The sequence below is a fragment of the Chiroxiphia lanceolata genome, chromosome 6 (assembly GCF_009829145.1).
Source record: "Chiroxiphia lanceolata isolate bChiLan1 chromosome 6, bChiLan1.pri, whole genome shotgun sequence".
Lineage (NCBI taxonomy): Eukaryota > Metazoa > Chordata > Aves > Passeriformes > Pipridae > Chiroxiphia > Chiroxiphia lanceolata.
The window spans coordinates 26,965,450-26,987,619 of NC_045642.1; the positions used below are offsets into that span (position 1 = coordinate 26,965,450).

Below are 22,170 nucleotides of genomic sequence, written 5' to 3' on the forward strand. Positions count from 1 at the left end.
TGGTGCCAATGTGTGCTTTGTCCTGTGCGCTGCCTGTCTTGAAATGCTGGTGATGTCTGTAGGTGAGATTCTGCAATAGATTTCTGTGGTGCCTCAGTTTTTTGCCTTTCTGTGTGGCTGCTTCAGGCCGGGTCCTCTACTTGTCTGTCCTGCACGTTTTTCTCCATGACTGATGTCTGTAGCCTGGCATGCCTTGTAGGCAAGCCCCAGTGTGATGGTGACGTGAGTGAAGTCCCCACCATGGCAAAGGCTGCTGGCAGTGGAGCAGGGGCATCCTGCAGTGCTCCCCTGGCACCACAGCAAAGGAGGAGCTGGGACTCTCCAAACTCTGACAGCATGTTCTAGCAGAGGGACAGGCGAAAAATAGTTTCTGTTTTAGAGGTGAAGTGAGAAATGGGGCACAAGGTCATCAGAGCAATTATTTTACCTCCTTTTATTCACTTAACAGTGGTTTTAGTTACTGGTTGCTACTGCTCTCTGCTACAAGACAAATGCTGTTACATGTAGATTTTAAAATGGTGTGCAGCGTGTTTGTGGAGAGTGGGGAAGGCTTCAGTACCTATGACTCCTGTAGGCTGGTTGTGGTGGGCTGAGGCACTAAGACAATGTGCTAAGGGCAATATTAGTGGGAAGAGGAGCCTCTTCTTCCCTTCTCTCCTAGTCAGCAACTGTTTTTACTCCCAGTGGAGGTGATTATATTGTTTACCAGGAGTTCACTACTGCTTTTGCAATTCATCTTGCTGAGAGATTTCTGCAAGGCCCCTAAGCAAGTTGCTTATGCAGATATGGCCCTTGGGTCAATAGTTTTTTGGCATCACGTCTCATTTCTCAATGGGCCAGTCACTTCTTGTGCTATACTCAAAAATTTAACCTCTCTACCTCCACTTCTTTATCCCCTGAGAGCTTTTCTGAAAGATTCCCTCCTTCTTCCTTACCTCCTTACTCTGTTTTAGTCACGCTGTTTTGATGCCCAGTACATAGGGTCACTTTTATGGGAGGGGGCATAATCCATTAGGGCTGTTGCACAAACTTTCATGGTCAACCTTTCTGTTCAGCTCGAACAATCAGAGACTCAGGGCTCCCAGGTGCTGGGAAGGTAATCATGGTGCTAGCACATGGTACTCCTCAGCATGAGAGAGACTTTAATTCCCCTCTGGAATGTTCTTTTCCTTCGTGTTTTCGAGTTAACCCCAGCTCAGTCTGTGAGATTAGGGGATGAAACAGCTTTTTGGGGCTGCTTTTGCTGCTGCTTTTCCAGCAAGGATGGCTCTTTGGTTATCTTTATGCACATGGTCACAACATCTCTTTCTGTTTTTCTGTTTCCTCCATCTAGGTGTGTTGTTGTGCTGTTCAACCCTAGGAAAAATAAGCAACACCATATTCTAAACAGTTCCAGGTGAGTGAAGCTTTAACCTGGACTTGATTTCTGTGGGAGGTGAGTTCAAGGCTTTTATGGTTTTTAGTGCAGTGCAGGAGCTGCTGTTGCTTCAGACTAAATCCCCTCAGTAAGAGTTGCCCTGGGGACAGGCTGCCTGCTCTTTTGACTTCAGCTCCTTCTAGTGTGAGGTGCTGTTGCTGACAAGGTACTTCCTCATAAACATTGTGATCCCATGAGGAACTGCTAATGGGCATGACAGGGAGGACATCTTACTAGAGCTCCATGATATCTAACTGTTTTTTTCTCCGCCTAAAACAATGACTTCATTATTGAAGCCAGCACTGGGACATGGTCCTGCATCTGGAATAAAGGCGCAACAATGAACCTCAAGTTTTGGAGCTTTTCCAGTGCTGTAGGCTGCTGCTTGAGACTTGGGCAGCAGGGAATCCTCCTGGCAAAGCAAAAATCATTATGTCAGGCTACTATGGGTGATTTTAGGCTCTTTTCAATTCATCCCAACCTACTCCCTAGTCATGATGTATTGAAATGAAATCACATGTTGGAAATGTTTCTCAGTGTCATTTTCTCTGTTTTAGGAAAACAATTACAGCACTTGCTTTCTCTCCAGATGGCAAATATTTGGTTACAGGAGAGGTAAGTGTGAGAGGAGAAAGGGCACACCTTTTCCATTGCACTTTGAAGCAGGGCAGAGGGGCTTAGAAGAAACAGGCCAGTGAACTGCTTTGACACAGACAAATCAGTTTCAACGTTGCATCAATGTTCAGTGGACCTGCTGGGTCACGGGTGGCATTGGGCAGATTTCAGTCTCTCATCAGCTTGGGGGATGGATCTTCTGGGGTGGCATCTGTAGGCTGAAGGTAGAGTGAAAATAATTGGAAGGATACACAGCATGGCTCTACTCTAACATCAGTGGAGAGTACTTGGATGGTCCTGAATCTTGGTCTGTTTAGCACTGTCCCTTTAGGATTTCAGGAAGTAACTGAAGCCAGTAACAGCTTTGTGGAAAAAATGAAAAGTGTGTGTGGAGTGGAGCTTTAGGAATAGTGACAGAAGATACTGGTGTCTGTGGTTTGGCATTGTATGTTTGTCTGGGGGGCAAAAACTGCTTCCTCTTTCCAAATGTGCCCAAGGGGGAGAATAAGGATGAGTGCGCTGTGTCTGTTCTGCATTAGAAGTTCAAGACATGGGCTGTGTCATGAGGCTGGAATTGCTGGATGTTAAAAATCCACAGAAATGCTTACCTCCATATGGTTGGGCTCAGATTGCTCTTTTGTGTGATTAATGGCAATTTACCACTAGTCTCTGTGTAACACATGGGGAGTGAGCATGTGTGAAACAGGTTCCCTTCTGAGCCTAAGCCACAGGGAAGAGAAGTATGTCACAGTCCTGTGTTGGAGCTGTCAAGACAGAGACTCTTTGCTCCAGAGGTCCCTAGTGCGGTCACCGTAATTGCAGCTGTCATGTCTCTGCGGGGCTCCAAAGCTGGGCTTGAATCCTGCATGGATCAGACCAAGGGTAGAAACAACATGGGGTTTTTTGGATGGAGGCTACCATGACACAGAAAAAGTAAGCACAAATTTTCCATCATTAGATCAGAGACTGTTGTTGTTATTAACTTTTTAGTGAAAACATGAGGTTTTATAGTTGTAATATGTTTTAATGCCTCCTTACTCTTTAGAAATCTGAATGTAATAAACTCCCTTTATATTGAAGTTCTAATATATATGATATACATATTTTCTTCATGGTGTTCAGTTCTAATGGTTCTGGTGCCTTCTTTTATTTTCCCTTTTTTTTTTGTTTTTGTTTCTGGTGCTCAGTTCCTTTCGTGTGGGGTAGGAATAGCAGTAAAAAATGAAGTGGGTGCTTTTCTTACTAACAACTCAAACTTTCAATTTTAAACTTCATTGGGGTAAATGACAAATTCAGATTTAAAAAAAGCCATTCCAGTTATGCTTGAATGTTTTGTGGGGACTTCCCCCCCACCCCTTCTTGCAAAACGTGTCTCCTCTGGCCTTGTTGTAAAAGCATTTTTTTCAGTATCCTCCCACGTTTCTTACATTTGAATTATTGCTTAGTGTAGCAGTGTCCCCTGCTGGTGTCAGCAGTTGTGTCTTAGTTCAACCTCTGTCCCATAGGGAAATGATCTCTGAGTTCACTTTGTCAAACACTCTTTTAGCCACCTCATGCTAATTCTGCCTAATAACACCTTAGTTTTCTGCATGGCTGGCTTTTCGGGGAGGAGAATATGGAGGTTAGTCCTTGACCGCCAAATATATTAAATGTCTTTTATATATTTCAAATTCATAAGAAAACAGATTTTTTTTTCCTCTTTTTTTAACTGTTATTTTTTAGTTCTCCCCGTGGAGGCATAGAATCCTTGTCCATTGGAGTCACATAAAGCTCATTTTTTGGTGAGCATTTCTTAAAAGATGAAATGCAAATTCAGTTAATTAAGGTCTTGGACTGTATGATAAGATGCTGGGAAATATTTATGTGTATGTATGTGTTTAAGTACAGCAATTGCTTTGAAGAGCAGCTGATTCAGCTCGTTGTAACATCTTTCCAGCCACCTGGAGACCTGAGCTCTGCCTTGCAGGAGGGAGAACTGTACCGGCTGCAGTAAAATCTGACCATGGTATTTTTCCAGGTCACAAGCAGTTGCTTGGCAAAGCTTTTGAACAAGGCAGTTAAAATATGCACAGTTTTGAGCTTTTAAAGCTTTGACTTTTACTTGTGATGAGACTTGCCTCTCCCACACAATCAAATGACTTACTTAAAACTGATCCAAAAGGTACCATTCTGCCATGTTGCCATGGTTATGTTATCTTGCAAGCTACTGTTTTGACAGACTTCAATGTGAAATCACGAGCAGTTATTTGAGTAGGAGTTGCACATCAAGTGCATTTTTTTGACCAGCATTTCAGCTTATCTCGTGCGCCTTGTTTTAGTTTGGTTTAATAGCAAACAATTAAACAAAGTAATAGAATTATCTGGCAGAAGGTGCTGAATTGGCATTTCTGTTTCTCTGGAGAGCAAGCATACAAACAGAGGCTCTGTTCCATCAATGTCTTCTCTTCTGACATTATGTGGCCCATACTCTTTCAGGCAGGATGCATCCATGTGTGACTTTGTGACAGAAATGATGCTGCTAGTCTCCCAGAGGCGTCCTGCAAATGGTGTGTGATAGTTATCGCGATAGTCATTTCATGTTTTTGTATGGCATGACCTGGCTTGATATCTCAGATATCCACGTTTTGTTAGGAGCAGAGGATGTGAGGGCCTTTTGATTCACTGAGTCTAGGGAAAACAATCTGTTATAATCCTTTTCATAAGCAGACCATGAGTTCCCATTACAAAGATCAGAGAGTTGCATCAAAAGTATTGTTCTAATCTGTGGCTGTTTTGTGAGTAGCATAAGAAAAGGATTAAAGCAGGGGAGATTGTATTAACACTTTTGGACAACTGTTGAAATGCACATACTCCTTAGGTTGTCAGTCTCAACCTGGGCTTTAAAGAATCAAAGGAATCTCTAAATCTTTTGTAAGTGCACCATCTAGACATCTTTTTCCAACCTCCTCCATATGCTCAAATCTGTCAGAACTGACTTCAGGGGTTACATTTCTTTTTCTGTGTCTGTTCTTGTCCCCTCTAGAGTGGACACATGCCAGCAGTTCGGGTATGGGATGTGGCTGAGCGAACCCAGGTGGCGGAGCTCCAGGAGCACAAGTACGGTGTGGCCTGTGTGGCTTTCTCCCCCAGCTCCAAGTACATTGTTTCAGTGGGGTACCAGCATGATATGATTGTCAACGTGTGGTCATGGAAGGTAAGTTATCTGGGAGGTTGGGTGAACCACAAGGTGTTGCTAATTAAAAAGAGCTTCCAGTTTGACTGTAAACTAGTTCAATTTCATCTTGCTTTCTCCTTTTTTAAAATTCTGTAGTTATTGTTTCTTTTTTGATATTCATAGACAAAGGCAAATTTACACATGAGAGAAAGCTATGGTTCCTCAGGGAAGTTCTGAGTCACTTCCATGAAGGGATATTCTTTATACTTGGAGACGTTTGACATTTTGCTGTCCAGCCAGAAAAACCTGGATTTTGAAACCTTGCCAAACCGTTGTGCTTTTTTAGAAGCTTATTAAAAACTAATTTATGAGGTTGAGGAAGGAAACTCTCATCAGCCAGGGATTTCTCTTGTAGTGTGGTGGATGCTCTTGGCTTGTTTTGGTTTTGTTATGATAGAGTTTGTCATCCCACTCTGATCCCATCCTTGATGGATGAGAAGAAGAACATAGGGAATTCATAATGGATGAAAGCCGATGAAAGCCTATGTGCTCTAGTAAACATTTAAGCATTTGTTTTTTGTAGATAAGAAAACAAACATTTGTTGACAGTAGGCTTGGACTCTTCTGTATTAATAAATGCTAGGCACTTATTCACGTCCTGTTACCTCTTCAAGTGCTAAAAGAGATGATTTGAAAAAACACATCAGTGGATTCGTTAAATCTCACAGGATTATTGAATCATAGAATGGTTTGTGTTGGAAGGAACCTTGAAGATCATATCATTCCAGCTCCTCTGCCATGGGCAGAGACAGCTTCCACTAGAGCAGGTGGAAATCCCATCAAAGCCTCGTTCAATCTGGCCTTGAAAATATCCAGGGATGCGGCATCCACAACTTCTCAGCTTGTTCCAGTGCCTCACAACGCTCACAGTAAAGAATTTCATTCCAGTGCCTCATCACCCTCACAATAAAGAATTTCTTCACAACATCTAATCTAAATCTACCCTCTTTCAGTTTAAAACCACTACCTCTTGTCCTATCACTACACTCCCTGATAAAGGGTCCCTCCCCATATTTCCTATAGACCCCCATTAGGTAGTGGAAGGCTGCTATAAGGTCTCCCCAGAGCCTTCTCTTCTCTTGCAGCTTTTAAGTCCATGCTCATTTAGTATGTTACTCTTTTCATCACATTTTCTGTGCTGTAATTTAAAATCTCACTGTTGTCTTCTGCATGAGCTGAAATTTGACCTTCCTATTTTTTGTGTAGCTGAACTGTGTGTAGTGTTAAAACCTAAGTGCATATGTCAGTGTTGAGATTTGAGTGCTCAGCCTTTTGGTTCTTTACACTTATACAAATGAAGGTAGTGACTTGAAGAGGATCACAATGTGTGCCATGTGTGGGACTCTGCAAGTAGCTTTGTTTTCCCTTATGCAGGTTTTTCTGTTCACTGTATAATTATGTGCATGAGAACTTGTGAGATGAGGACTGTCTCACTCTTCTGTGATGAAGAACACACACTTTAAGCATACACTCCAGACTGTGACTGTCAGGAGTTCCAGCTAGCCTTTATTTTGCAGGCTGGACACCACAACTAGAGAGACTTTACCTGACCAAAGTCAACGAAGACCAAGATGTGAATACAGATGTCCTGAAGCATTTTCCAGCACTTTTAACTACAACCCTTCTTCTATCCTCTGTGCTGCTACTTTGGTTTCCCTGTTTTTCCTGGCTGGGAGACTTAGTCTTTTGACTGTGGTGGAAAAGAGAACCCCTATTGTCTGTAGGGTTTCTTTGCTTCACTAAAGAAAGAACACAGCAATGATCCAGATGTTAAGGTCTGCAAGGGTCCTAAGCCTTTCTCTGTGCACTGTCTTGAAAGAAGTTATGACAATCGCTGTCCCACTTGCTTTTCCTCCGGTCTGGGTTGGGGGATCCTCCATGGTGACAGTGCAGAAGCCTAGATTTCTCTGTTGCTGGTTTCTTCAGTTCTGTCAGCACGCAGTCTGGTGGGACCCTTGGAGTGAAGTGATTTTTATACTGAGGGCATTATGTTGGGAAGACTGGGAGCAACTGAGTCCCTAAAAGGAAAGGTAAAGGAAACAGAGCAAGGATGAATGTTGTCAGCCATGTGCTGCATGGTTGCAAACCCACCACAGACAGAGGGGAAATTTTTTTTATTCTCACTTCTACCATTCCCTGGGGAAAGGCAGTGGGAGGAAAACTGATATTGTGAACAGGGAGCTTCTGCTCTGACCATTTTGCATCCTGTTTTCTGTCCCTGTGTGTTCTTACTCTTTTCCAAACTCTTTGACATTTTGAAGTGCACATTTGAGGTATAGCAGATTTTGCTTTTTCCCTTCCAGTCTTTTTGTATTTTAGGTCTTTTGATAAAGCATCATATCTTTAAAGGAAAGAGAGAATTTATGGAAGAACCATAATTTATGGAAGTACTGTTTTCCCTGTGAAAAAATACCTGTTCCTCGTCTTGAGTGCCTTGCCCTCATTGCTGCCTGGGGGCTGGCAGAGCTCCTCCTTGTGCTGGCCTACATATGCATTTGCTGTTTAGGAAAGGAAATGGATTTGCTCTTGGCTCCTGGTGATTGTGAAACCAGCATGTTTGTAATGGCTCAGACAGCAAGTTCCTGCAGGCACTAGTGCCTGCTGATTTGTTCTGGATCCCGTGGAAGTGGAATCGAATGTAAAGTGAATTGTACTGTCTGCCAAATCAATGTTTCCAGCTAATGCTGGGGAGGTCATATTCAGAGGTGAATGGGGAATAGTTTGGGCCTCATCTTTTCCCTGCTGCAGTGCTTGTACTGCATATATGCCTGTAATTGAAATTAGTTTCCTTTGTTTCTGAGTAAAGAAATTAAGCAATCTAAACAATTATATTTCCAGAAAAACATCGTAGTGGCAGCCAACAAAGTCTCAAGTAAAGTGACAGCTGTGTCATTCTCAGAGGACTGCAGTTACTTTGTCACTGCTGGAAATCGACATATCAAGTTCTGGTACCTGGATGACAGCAAGACCTCCAAGGTGAGAGGAAGTGCATCAAGGCTGAGCTGTGAACAGGCATTTCCATCTTAGAGTGGGATAGATTTTCCCCAGTGAGCTGTGGGAAGTGGGAACTTTTTGATTTTACTAGGATTCAAGAATAGCCCTCCACCCTGGCTCTCAAGTCTCAGTCTCCCCATGGGCTGATAGCACTAAAAGCTTATCTTATCCTGCACTGAGGTAGGGGCATTGCTCCTGGAGTTGCATAGCAGTATACTTGTTCTTTTGTAGTCACATATACTGAAGGACAAATAAATTAGAGAAGAGCTGCAATCATTTTAACTCCTTGGAACACAGAGGTGGGGAGAGCTGTATGCCAATTGGTGTGAGCGTCTCAAAAGGTTGTGAGTGTCATTTTGAAGTGTCAACTAAAGTGTTTAAACTTTTAACTGTTCTGTTTTTCTCTGGGGGACAGAATCCTCCTATGATGATCTTTGTGTGCTCATGAACAGCTGTAAACATGAACAGCAAGTAAACCTCTCTTTGTAGGCTGTTGGCAGTTCTTTTTTGAGTTACTTCAGCACTCAAGGCTTGATGTTCTAAAAAATTACGGTCTACCTAAAGTGCCTTGCTCTATTTCTAACAAACTGCTTTCTATTGGTAGGTCAATGCCACAGTCCCCTTGCTAGGTCGCTCAGGATTGCTTGGAGAACTGAGGAACAACTTCTTTGCAGACGTGGCTTGTGGAAGGGGCAAAAAAGCTGAAAGCACCTTCTGTATCACATCTTCAGGCTTGCTCTGTGAATTCAATGAAAAAAGGCTGCTAGACAAGTGGGTGGAGCTGAGGGTGAGTTTTACATCCTCCTATTCTGCAGTGTTTGTGCCTGCTGAAGCAGAGCAGGAACAACAAATACTAAGGGCACTCGGACCGCGAGCTGACAACCAGCAGTGAAAGTAATTGGGCCTCTGTTACTCTGTGATTTACTCTGGAAGGCCAGGCAAAAATAGTATTGCTTCTTGGCAAAGGGATTTTATTAATCATTGAGGCTCTTTCATTTGCAGGCTTCAGCATTACAGCTACTGCTCTTCTGGCAAAGCAGTGTCCTTATTTGGCTTTGGCAACCCCTGCATGGTCCCTCCTGGCTGGGCCTGGAGAAGTAGTTTTAGGAGGATTCTGATTTCTATCAGAACACTATGCAGTGTCTTACTTGGCTTGTGCATCTCAAATGCAGGTTCTGAATGTACTAGTTGGTTTGGCTATTCTAAACCACCAGGTTGGCCCGTAGTTAAGAATTTGATCATGCTTATTTTCCTTTCAATTGAATGTAACATGCCCACCTGAAAGGATCCAGTGTATTAAAATCAAGGGAAAATTCCACACTTTCACTCAAATGAAATGCCTCTTCTTTTCTTTCCTTTCCTCTCTAAAATCTGCCTTTCACTCTCGCTCAGAATACAGACAGCTTCACAGTAAGTTGAAAAAACTTTTTGCATTGAACTCATTCCCTTTTCACCACACTCCATTTTGTACCACTTTCTGCCATTTGTACAGATCCCAAAGGGAGGGGAAGAAAATCCATTTTTTTCTTTTCTTATTCCCTTGTGACAGGTAATGTGTTGGTGTGCTAGTACAGGTGAGGTGCTGCTTGCCTGCCAGTGGTGTTGAATGTCACAGGAAGAAAAGCAGTGTTCAGAGTAGGACTTAGCTGGACCGAATGTGTAGCTCTGCTGACCTCCTGTCACAGTGGGTGGCAGAGGAACTAGGCTTTTTTTTTAACCACTTGGAATCTGCAATGGACCTTCGCTGAGAAGCTCTTCAGAAAGGAAAAATGGATTTTTAGGCTTTTCCTTACTCCCAGGGCTCGACTTCACTACAGCTTTTCTGACCATGATTCCTTTGTCTGTCAATTTGCTATTCACCCTATTGTGTATCTGGTGACCTTTGACATGTGAGCACGTTGCTCATTCTTGTGTGCTGTGTCCTCCTCAGACCACTGTGGCAAACTGCATCTCTGTGAATCATGACTACATCTTCTGTGGCTGCGCTGATGGCACCGTGCGGATTTTTAACCCTCTGAACCTTCACTTTGTCACCACACTGCCGAAGCCACACTTTCTGGGAACAGACATCGCGAGTGTGACTGAGGCCAGGTATGGTGGAGAAGGGTGGAAGGGAGCAAGGGAGGCTTGTAGGAGTTAGAACTGTTCCCCAGACCTTTGCCATCTGGAGCGCTCTTTTTATGGATTAAAATTGGCAGCCTGTTGGAGATCTCTCTGAGCTGTTGCAGCCTTGCCATGTGTGACTGGGCTACAGCCCAAAGCTAGTTGCTGGACTATACAGAGTATCTTGCTCCTCATGTCCCTGGAATTGCTTGGTTTTGGTGGCCTTTTGACAGTGGTTGCTGTGAGCAAGCAGGCAGAGGGCACAGGATGCTGTGGCACACTCCAGTTGTTCCTGTACCATGGGACATCCTTTGCTTGTCACTGATAAGGGATGAAGACTCTCCTTCGTAGCAACATAATGATCTTGTTAAGAGATGCCCAGGCTCTCATGGGGCACTTTTTCAAAGGCTCCCTTGCAGCCTAAAGACCTAAATCTACTATTGTCTGTAGTCTTTCTTCTTCTGCAACCTTGTGCATTCTGTTTCATTGTTTTCCTACCTTGTTCCAGTATATTCTGTCTTGGTTTTCTATTTCTTACCTTCTGAGGTGGATAATATGATTTCTATACAGTTCTGTCTGCCAGCTTGCAGAGGCTTATGCTAGAGAAAACCCTTCATGTGGTGCCATTTGCCAATCCTGATTGGAGGCTTTCCCAGTCATTTTCTTTAATTTCTGTCACTAGTGGAGAAAGAAATCTAAAAGTGGTATGAATTCAACAGCCATTATTCCACTGGATATCTGTAGTCTCCATGTCTACAGATATGTACTCTCAACTTTTCTTTGGAACTTTAGGTAAAGAGTCAAACAGTACCCTGCACAATCTTCCTCCAGAAAATTAAGTGGGAGATAATGATGTTCCAGTAAAGGAGTTGAAAAAGGAACTCTCTCAATTTAAAATGTAAACAGTTTCTAATAGTGCTAAAGTCAAGCAATTGTATACATGGACCCTTTAAAAATACTCTCTGCTACTCTCATGCATCAGTCAAGCAGAAATATTCATATAAATGTTAAATATGTATTCATAGCACTGATTACAATCTTAACAACATTTTAAAATTAATTTATTACTTCCAAAGAAGCTCGAAAACACAGGACTCTTTTTATTCCCATGTATGCCGGAGCTTCTCTGTGGGATGCTGGTTGCCTGCCTTCAACTGCCCACAACTGTATCAGTGACCTGATTTTTCAGTAGAATCTGGGCTGTACTCTTCCAACTCTCAAACCTTTCCAAGTGAAGAAGCAGGGCTCCGGTTGTCTCATGAGCTATGTGCACTTTGGCTCCACCAGTCCTTTTAAATTACCTGCTCTCAACACCCCGGCACTCTGGCTATAATTACCTTGTTCAATATCATTAGCAGCACTGTGGGATGACTGAGTTCACCTGAGGTCAACAGAACAGTTCCTTTACATGTATGGCAGCAGAACTGAACAGAGCACCCCTGTAGAGGAGATGCAGGGTTCACATGTTGTGATCTTGGGCCACAGTGGGACAAAGACGTGTTTACTTATTATGCAGAATTCCTTTTTAAGTTAGCAACAGACAGCTTGCTTATCTAGTAAAGACAGTACCCATCTGCAGTTGCCCATTTCACAAGTTGCTGCAAGCAGCACCACGCTGGTCTGTGTGTGGGACAGGGGTGGAAGGAGGGCAGGTCAGACAAGTGGCCACTGAAATGAACCATTTCATTGTCCCTTGTGCTGATGTGCTCCTTTTGAGTGCAGTACTCATTCTTCTTGGTGAGAGCAATTCTTGCTATGAGTAAACAAAATATAGTACCCACCAGAAGATGATCCTCCCCTTTGTTTTGAGATTATTTGACTTGGATTTTAATTTTACCACCTGGTTATGCAGTGGTAAGTGATGATCAAACATCCTGTTTGGTCCTTCTTCAGAGGAAGTCAGTCACCTCTCTGTGGTGGGACTCTGAGTTGGATGGCAAGGAGAATAACTTTTACCATGGGACTTTGAGGCTTCTTTTGGGACTCTGGTTGTTCAAGAGACAGGTCTTCCCAGCCAACTACTCTCTCTACCTATATATGCCACAGTGTATTGTTCACTTCACCAGCATCCTGTGGAGAATCTGAGCTCTCATGCTTCACCTCCTTGCCCTGACTCCTAGAGAGCACAAGTTAACCAGGCTGTTTTTCTCTCTTCATGCAGCCGTCTTTTCTCTGGTATGGCTGATGCGAAGTATCCAGACACGATTGCCTTGACATTTGACCCCACCAACCAGTGGCTTTCCTGTGTATACAATGACCACAGCCTGTATGTGTGGGATGTCAAAGACCCGAAGAAAGTGGGCAAGGTGTACTCTGCTTTGTACCACTCTTCCTGTGTGTGGAACATTGAGGTATGTTGTCTACAAGCAAAAGTGTTGGATTGTGAGTTGCAGCTGAGGAAGTCATCTGAGGAACTGCCAAATTTGAATGCAACCACTTATTGCAGAGAGAAAGAATTGACTCAAATTTTCTCCTGTGGTTAGTGTGGTTCCTATGTGGCCTGAGTTGGAGCTGGGAACAGTTCTTTTGCTGCATTGCAATGGCTGACCAAAAGCATGAGAGGCAGTGTGCTACTGGGAAAAAATACTTCACAGTTAAAATGTGAGAGGTGGGAGAAGGAGCAGAACTGGACAAAGCTGAATGCAAGGGTTCCTTTTAGAAAATGCACAAGAGGTTACTGCTGACCTCAAAAAAAATTATTTGAGGTTAAAGATGAGCAAGTCAAAAGAATGAAACAGGTGCTAAGATCTGAAGTCTGATCCTTCTTCACCTATTTACCACAACATGTGGAAGTAGCCTCTCAAGTGGCTGTCATCTTCCAGTCTGTTTAGTTGCCTTTCCCTCAGAGGAACAGAGGAAAGCAAAGGAGGCATAGGAAACAATGTAGTTGTTAATATGTTGAAATATGTTCAACAGAGGTCAGGAAAGAGGGAAGTGATTGAGGACTCTATTGTTATTTATTAATTGCACCTCACCATTTCCTTCTGAATTATAAATCAACAGTAGTAGATGAAAGTTGCGAGGTGGTTGTTGCATGGTCATTTTTGTATGGTCTTTGAGGTACTCTTTTGAACTAACTTTGAACTATTAGAAACAAAGGATGCTGGCTTGTTGCTAAGTTCTTAAGGAAATTTTCTATGTTCAGGGAGGCTCAGTGAATGTTTGTTTGAAGTGAATGTGAAGCTCTGGTCTGCAAACAGGTTTTCATTAGAACTGTCTGGCTTTCACCTTTACAAAACAGAGAGGACAGCCCTTTTGTTTCATTTTGTTTTGAAACTTGCTACTGCTGTCTAGGATGCCAGGTGCCAGGCAATCTCATTAAGGGTTTGATTTTACTTGCCCTTAGATGTATCCAGAGGTGAAGGACAACAACCAGCCATGCCTCCCTCCTGGCTCTTTCATCACCTGCTCCTCTGACAACACCATTCGTCTGTGGAACACTGAAAGCTCCAACATCCACGGCACAGCCCTGCACCGCAACATCCTCAGCAATGTAAGATCCTAGGTTTTGATCACCTCTTTGCCCTTGGGGTTGGTCTTCCTCATGCACAGGTATACCCAGGTTAAGGCCCAAACTTCTTTGGATCTCTAAGTCAACACAAGCTTCTCTGTAAACTGAGCACAAGTCTGATTAAATGTATGAACCCAAAGAAACATGAAGGGAGTATTGGGTAGAAAGGCAGTTTGTCTGAGATAGAGCTGGGGTCTGTTGCTGTTTTCATAAACCGCCCAAGGATTCCCCAAGCTTAGTCTCTTCCATGAGGGCCATATGCTTCAGGAGAGCTGTTTCTCTTTTTCTTCGTCTCTGTAATGTGTAATCTCTTACAGATTTGTTTGGAAAAGGTGCATTAAATGAGGCAGAGGTTTGTGAGAATTGAATGAGACAGTTTACACTCACTTATATACGTCTCTTATATAGACGTATATAAGAGAGAGGATACTCATATAGAACAGTGATTACGTATGGACATTTGCTTCCACTCTCAGTTGTGCTGGAAGATCTGTGGGCACATTGGCCTGACATTAGGAATCAGATAGAAAAAAGTCCTGCTTTTTCTATCAATTCTCAGAAGGCTGACTTGGATGATCCCTAGAAGTCTTTCAGATTCCTGCTGTGTGCCCTAATATGCTGTAATCACTAATCCCAGAGTTTGACTGTAGTGCAGGAGATGCTGCTGATTTCTAGCTTGAAGGGTAATCTTGCAAAGGTTCATCCTGAGACACAGTTTTGAAACTTTCATCCCACAGTATGAAGAGGCTTAGTGCTTGTTCCTAGCAATTACAGCATTATTGCCAGTGAAGTGCATAGGTTGGCCAGGAGCCCAGTTTCTAAGGCAGATGCTTCGCTTTCATATTTTGTAACTATTAAATATTTCTGGGTGTATTGTGTCCCCAGGACTTGATGAAAATCATCTATGTAGATGACAACACTCAGGTACTTCTGGACACTGATTACAACTCAGCAGGAAGTGCAGAGAAAGCTGATGCACAAGTGATGGATACGAAAGTGGGGATACGCACTGTCTGTGTGAGTCCCAGTGGGGAGCACCTGGCCTCAGGAGACAGGATAGGCACTCTCAGGTAATCCCATAAAGCTTCTTATGCAGATTGCAAACTGGCCAGGCATGAGAATCAAAACCAGGTCTTGCTGTCTTGTTAATTTTATTAAACGTACTGAAATGAGTCATGTTGTGTCTTAGGATATATGAGTTACAGTCTCTGAAAGAAATGCTGAAAGTGGAAGCCCATGACTCCGAGATCCTGTGTCTGGAATACTCCAAACCCGACACAGGTAAATGCAATAGAGCTTCTTCCTTTTTGCGTATGAATATAGTATTGAGCAAATCAGAATGTCCAGCCATGGTATGTTAGAGTTTTCAGTAGTGAGCTACTCCTGGATTTTGGAGCAGGCTTGCAGAGTTGGGCCAGTAGAGCCAGACTTTACAAAAAAAAGGCTTCTTTCTCATACTTTTCCTTGGACTATGGTAAGTTGAGATTGAAACTTGTTCTGTTTATTATTGTAGTGTGAAATCCGGGGGTGTTCCTTTGTGTCCTTCCATGCAGTTTGCTACAGTATAATGCTTTGTCCCTAAGATGACTTGAGAAGCTCTTTTGAAAATGGTCATGCACTCTTTTTAACTTTATGACAGGTTTAAAGCTCTTAGCCTCAGCCAGTCGGGATAGACTGATTCATGTCTTGGATGCTGGGAAGGACTATAGCCTGCAGCAGACCCTGGATGAACATTCTTCTTCCATCACTGCAGTGAAGTTTGCAGGTAGAGAATCATGGCCTCCCTCCAAAGCTGGATTTGAGCACTGCTGTTGTTCCATTGTGGCAGTAATGTAATTTTAGCTACTTAAATACTGGGCTAGGCCAATTTGGAGCTGCAGCTGGTTTTTTTATGCCATCTTTTATAGCTGCAGTCCTAACAGAAGGTTATATGTCATGATACTTGCCTTCCTTTCCTTTTTTGTTTTCTTCTTCTCTCCCTCCTCCCCACTCAAAAAACCTTTCCTGATTGCAGTCCTCAACATTTCTTTGGAAAGCTGTTTTTCTGTAATGATTTACTCCCTTTAACTGATGTCAGATGGCTAAACGTTGTTCTTAGTGAGAAGAACTGTGAAACAGTTGTCCAAAAAATTCCCCAAACCAGCAAAAAAAAAGTTTCAGGATTAGCTAGTCACAAGTAAAGTTGTCATTGCAAACCAGTGTAAGACTTTGCTTTGTGGTAATAGAGCATGTTGCATCCCCAGCACTCAGTTACCACTGATGGTCAGACACCAGTGTGCTGTACTGTGCTGTTGTCAGGAATAGCAAGGGTTGGCTGCTCTGTCAGGCCAAGCTGGTAGCCAGGAAGGCAGGTAAAGGTAGTAACCTCACTGGCAGTGGGAAAGTCCCACATTACCTGAACAGGGTGGAACAGATCAAGTCCAACTAGATCCACCTAGTAGTCCAGATCACCAGACAAATCCACGGTGATAAGACAGGTCAGCAGTGCAAGGTCTGGATCACTCTGAAGACGGTGGTCAAGGTCAGCCACAGTTCAGCACCTGCGAGACAAGTGTAGCATCACAAGCCCTTGGCAGCAAGGCAGGTTTGAGTTCAAATCAGGAATCTGAGTCCGTGGGTCAGGACTCGGATCAGTGGGATATGTGTCCAGGCCCAGGTGTGGTTGCAAAGCTGCTGCAGTATAGCTCAGCTGGGGCTCAAGGATGAGAACCTCAGCTTGAAAATAGCTGCAGAGTGAAGGGACCTCACTGAAGCTTCACAGCAGAGGCCCCCCAAAGCCACGGTGTGGCTTTTTCAAGTTTTTTTTTTTTTCCTTGAGGAGCTTCAAGGACAGCAAAAGTTTCTCTAACTAGTCTGTCTTATCAGTGAGCTGGCCTTGAATGCAGCCAGATGATCTCCCAGTAGATGAGGGAACTGGGCTTAAGACCTGGCAGCTGAGACCTTTGTGCTGGTCTGTGAGCTAGATGCAGGCATGCTTTAAATGGGTGCAGTTCAAGGGCCTGTGTGATATTGGATTAGTTTTCATTACTTTGAGTTGTATCAGGTGTTCCTTTGCCGAAGGAGCAGATTGGTTACAGAAGATTGCTAAGGGAAGAAGGAAAGCCTGACCCTGCAGTAAGAAAGGGCAGCAAGAAACAAGTGACCAACTCTGAGGTCTGAAAAGTGCCTGTTGCCTGTTTTCAGCTCATACCAAGTGTGAACGTGCCATATTGCCATGGAATGCTGTGGCACGGAGAGAGTCAGCACATGAGCAGACTGGTGAGGGAGAAGACAGAATTACATCCTAATCTGTTCTATAAAGCTGTATTAGGGCCACATGCACTCTGAGCATTAACAACAAATGCTGTCCCTGAGACAGGGTTTCTGTTTTGCTGCTTACAGAGCAGTCAGGCTTAGCTAATTAGGACTCGAATACATGAGGAGTGGTATGAATTGAAACATTTCCTCCACCTTGAATCTGTGTTCATCTTTTGTCTCCTGTTTTTTTGTTCCAGCCAATGATGGGAAAGTGAGAATGATAAGCTGTGGGGCAGACAAGAGCATCTATTTCCGCACTGCGCAGAAGGTAACCTTATCACAGCTTTTTGTGTGCTTTTAATTAATAATCTCTGCACAAAGGAGCTACTTCAGAGAACGATATCAGAGTTTCTTTATGAGCTTGTTGCTATTTCAGCCTCAGTTGTCTCCCACTGACTTGATACAAGAGATTACATTTGGAGAACTAGTTCTGTGAAGTATGCAGCTAGTTCTGGCCTAACCTTTCACAGCAAGATGCAAAGTAGAGAGCAGTTAGGATATCTGCTTTTTTTTTGCTGCCAGAGCTATTGTGAGGAGTGGTGAAAGAGTATGGGCTGGAAGGAGGAGTTCATTGTGCCTCCAATCCCAGCTGCTTCCAGCAGCTCCCTGGGAAGGGTTGTTTTGTGCTGGCTGTGTAAGAAGACTCGTCTGTATTTATTTTTGTTTAATAATGGGTTAACTCTTTGATTTTGACACGGTCTTTGCCCACATGTTTAGACAGGAGAAGGGGTTCAGTTTACCCGAACACATCACATTGTTAGGAAGACCACTCTCTATGACATGGATGTGGACCCCAGCTGGAAATATGCAGCTATTGGATGCCAGGATCGTAACATCAGGTTAGTTTACTTCTCATCTTGAAAATATGTTTGCAGTCCTAAATGAGGCGGCCCCATTTTCATCATTGTTCCTCTAGGTTCTTTATTACAGCGTTTTCAGACAGATCTGAGGCCTCACCTCACACTGTGAGGTTGAACTCTGCCTATCCCCTCACTGATGAAAAGCTGTGGATATGTGCAAATGCCCTTGGGACTCTTGGCTTCTCACTGGGTTGCTCTGCAGAGCAAAGCTCTTCTCCTGGGAGAGCAAGTGTGCCTTTCTTAGCACATCACTGAGCTTTCAGGCAAGAACCTCTGCACTGTGGTAGTTTTTGGTTTTGAAGATATGTCTAGTGAGAAGCTGTGAGGTCCTGTGGAATAGCTGGGACTGTGGGAATCTAAAACTGAACTAGGTGTTACTGCCTTTGAACAAGTGGAGTCCATTCTCTGCTTCCTTTTTATCCGTTTCTCCAATCTGTCTTGCTTGTAAGCAAAGGAGTTTCTCTGTAGTTTTGTGTCTTTTGCTATTGCAGCTGGATGAGATGTTGAGAGTTTTGGTCATAGCTAAATATCACTACTGGTTTACTATTCTAACGTAAATAGAGTGTCTTGCTCTCTTAATCCTTTCCTTTATTATGGAGCTGCCACAGGTATTTTTACTTCAGGGAGGACTGAGGCTTGATAATAAAGCCTCAAATTTAATTCAGATAATCTGCCTCTACATTACTTTTGAGGTTGTTTCTTGAACCATATAAATGATTGATGGTTATACTTCATGGAGATCATTTCCCCACTTCCTGTGGCCCTGTTTCGTGTATTTTATGTGGAATGAGGAACAGAGATAGAAAAGGATCCTGGTGACAAAGAACCCCAGAACAGCACCTGGGCAAACTGAACCATTTTATCCTCTGGCATCCCCTCAGGGTTTTCAACATAAGCAGTGGGAAGCAGAAGAAGCTTTACAAGGGATCCCAAGGTGAAGATGGCACTCTTATCAAAGTAAGCTGTTTTCCTTTTTCTTCCTTTTTCATTTTTTTCAGCTTTTGTGAATGCAGCTGAGGGCCAAGAAAATTAATCTGAACACAGTAAATTTTTTTTTTTGCTTGCTCCATACTCTGTCCTTTGCCCTGCTGCTGCTTCCTCCCATCTCCATCCTTAAGGGCTGGTAATTTGGGTTCCATCAGCCTAAAACAGGAAAAGAGTCAATAAATCCTGAAGATGATGTATGATTTTTCTCTCTGTCCTGTTTCTGCAGTAAGTCACTGGCCCATGATGTAAAAACAAGTAGAACTGCACCAGTATCTGTCAGAAGATAATTTAATCCATTTAATTTAATCCTTTACTTTCTACTCCAGAGAGCTCATTCTGGATTTCTTGACTGTTTTTGTTAGGATTTTTAGGGTGGAGATGCTTGCTGATCAGTGTTTTGTGAAGTGGTTTTCAGAGGGCAAATACAAGTGAAACTCTTTGAGTTGATAAAATTAAATGGCATCTGCCCTGAAAAGCATGGATCTTAGAGTACTGAACAAGCCTGGTAACTGCTTAGAGAGTGTCTGTTCATATTTTCCACCTGCTGAGTGCATCCAGACCTTGGGGTAGGGTAGCATGCCTGCTTCTGCCACTATCCAGGCTTACCCTCTTAAATCAGATGTGTTCAAGATCCAGAGTTAAGAGTGATGTCAGCACATTGGGATGTGGAAGAATTGCATTCTTGTCTTTAAAGGGGGAACCAATTTACACAACCAAAATATCAAGTTAAATTACCAAACAAACTGCTTCTCTTTTTTTTTTTCCCCCTCACTTTTTTCATACTTTTTAAACCAAATACTTCTGTTCAGCTGAACAGGTCAGCAGTATTATTATTAGGGACTGGAAAGAAAGTCCTATGAGGGGCAGCTGAGGACTTTGGGCTTCTCTAGTTTGGAGAGGAAGGGGCTGAGGGGTGATCTCAGGATGAGGATGAGAAGAGGATGTGGAGAGGGAGGTGCTGTTATCTTCTCCCTGGTATCCAGTGACAGGACATGTGGGAATGGTTCAAAGCTGCACCAGGGGAGGTTTAGACTGGACATTAGGAAGCATTTCTTTACCGAGAGTTTGGTCGAACACTGGACCAGGTTTCCTAAGAGAGTTGGTCGAGGCCCCAAGCTGTCAGTGTTGAAGATGGACTTGGTCACTGCCCTTAATAACAAGCTTTAATTTGGTCATCCCTGAATTAGTCAGGCAGGAATAGGTGATCATTGTAGTTCCCTTCCAGCTGAAATTATTGATGAGTGTCAATAACTGGGCAAAAAGGAAGGGAAAAATAATTTTGTTCAGTGTCTTATCTTCTGTTTTACAGAGAAAGATAAGTTCTCTTTCTCTTTGTCTATTATAATTCCTACAAGGTTTTTTATTAGTCAGAGTAATGAAAATGAAAAATTGATGCTACACTTCATTGCTGATAAACTTAAGTGCTTGATTATGTCTTTCTTAGACCAGAAACCATGAAATGGGCTGGTAGCTGGATTTTTTTGTTTTTAACAACCTTTAAGGTTTTTTGTGGGTTTTTTTTTTCATGTGTACCTCAAGTGGGGAATCTCAGTTATTTTTTAATGTTGCTTTGCTCATTTTTAAGACAGTTATGTAACCAAGGGGATTATGGTTATCTCTGAAATTTAAATTTTTTTGGCCTGTTTTTCTGAGATCATAATATACATTGCAGTTTAATGAGTAGAACCCAAACAGTGACACTGGAAGCAAAAGATGCAGCAACAAAATAAAAATTAAAGAAAAAACCCCAACAACTTGCCAAACCAAAAGCCTTCCTTTAAGTACCATGTTTCCCTTAAAAACCAGACATTTTCACTCTCAGTTCCTTAAAATTCTGTAAAGAACAGAGCAGGACATTTAGTGATAGTAGCTGTATTTGCTGTATAGCGCGGCTTTAGACCTGGTAAGGCATTTGGAGGGGATTTTATGTTTGATCTGAGGTAAAGCAACCAATGGATGCATATGAAAAAACAAACAACAAACGAACTAGTCCAAAAGTGGGAGTTGCAAGTGCTGAAGATTAGACGGTATCATTGTCAAAGACCGTTTCTTGGTAGTGTTTAGTTCTTTTTTGATTTCTTCCTCAAGACTGGAATCTTTTAAATTTCACTTAACTCTGTCAGCTCGTATTTTTTTTTTTATTTTTCTTGTGGCTGGAGGAGGGATGTTTTGGGGTGTGTTTGGGGTTTCTTATGGTTTTGTTTTGATCTTAACATAGAAGAAAATAAGACCTCAGTGGTTAAAAGAAGGTAGAAGAGAGAGGTATAAGTCTGTCCATTGGTGGTGATGTTTCCACAGTCATGAAGGCATTTAATGCAAGTGTCTGTAGTCTCTGATTAGGTTGGAGATAGTCTTATAAGTTTAGTCAGGTTGGGGATTTGTCCTGGGATGCTGGATAGTCTAGTATTCAATTGGAGTCCTGTGGGAGCTACTTGCATTTTATTCTGTTAACTACTATGACTGTCTTTGGTATTCTGGACCATTTTCATGTGGTTTGAAAGTACTTTCTCACCAGGTCTTTGCGTTCCTCTTGTCTCCTACACCAGGTGCAAACGGATCCCTCTGGTCTTTATATTGCAACCAGTTGTTCTGACAAGAATCTGTCTATCTTTGATTTCTATTCCGGCGAGTGTGTTGCAACCATGTATGGACATTCAGGTAAGGCACATTAACTTCTGGAAATGCATTTTTTTCTGCTGATGACTATAAAGTTAGGGTCTGATACTAATCAAAGATTTCTGAAGGTTTCTCACCACTAAAGTTTCCCTGATTGGTATTTTTGAGTAGGTTGTAGCTAGAATTACTTGTAATAGCTTATTTCATTGCAATTTCAACTTTTGCATTTTGCACACAAGCACACACACTTGTCAAGCCATGTATTTGTTTACACAGTTTTTCTATTAGGCTATAGAGTAGTCTGTGTTTTTTCAGAGTATATTGAGTTTCATTATAACATAACCTCAACTCATACCTTGGAGGAACTATTCTATCCTAGGCAAAAAGAAAATTCAGTCTTCAAGTATATTTTGCCATGGGATACCCTTTCCATGTCAAGCCTAGATTCTTGGTTAAATGGTTATGGTAATTGGGGCATATTGATCTGTGAAGTATGTTGGCTTTAATCAGAATTTGAATTACTGAGTACAGATAGGCTATTTGGCTAATGATCTCT

General features: G+C 42.6%; 1 protein-coding gene across 5 annotated transcripts in view; it reads left to right on the plus strand.

The window, feature by feature from the left end:
• Window positions 1–22,170, plus strand: part of MAPKBP1 (mitogen-activated protein kinase binding protein 1) — a 102,695-nt gene that overhangs the window by 51,687 nt on the left and 28,838 nt on the right. For 4 of the 5 annotated variants that reach the window (XM_032689766.1, XM_032689769.1, XM_032689770.1 and 1 more), the window contains exons 4-19: window positions 1,334–1,396; window positions 1,975–2,032; window positions 5,055–5,225; window positions 8,085–8,222; window positions 8,845–9,027; window positions 9,633–9,650; window positions 10,171–10,331; window positions 12,505–12,694; window positions 13,690–13,836; window positions 14,740–14,924; window positions 15,044–15,135; window positions 15,494–15,619; window positions 17,349–17,419; window positions 17,869–17,990; window positions 18,893–18,968; window positions 21,545–21,656. In XM_032689766.1, coding sequence (XP_032545657.1) covers window positions 1,334–1,396; window positions 1,975–2,032; window positions 5,055–5,225; window positions 8,085–8,222; window positions 8,845–9,027; window positions 9,633–9,650; window positions 10,171–10,331; window positions 12,505–12,694; window positions 13,690–13,836; window positions 14,740–14,924; window positions 15,044–15,135; window positions 15,494–15,619; window positions 17,349–17,419; window positions 17,869–17,990; window positions 18,893–18,968; window positions 21,545–21,656 — 1,913 coding nt within the window. The remainder of the gene's footprint in view (window positions 1–1,333; window positions 1,397–1,974; window positions 2,033–5,054; window positions 5,226–8,084; window positions 8,223–8,844; window positions 9,028–9,632; window positions 9,651–10,170; window positions 10,332–12,504; window positions 12,695–13,689; window positions 13,837–14,739; window positions 14,925–15,043; window positions 15,136–15,493; window positions 15,620–17,348; window positions 17,420–17,868; window positions 17,991–18,892; window positions 18,969–21,544; window positions 21,657–22,170) is intronic. The other variant, XM_032689768.1, reaches the window with a different exon arrangement.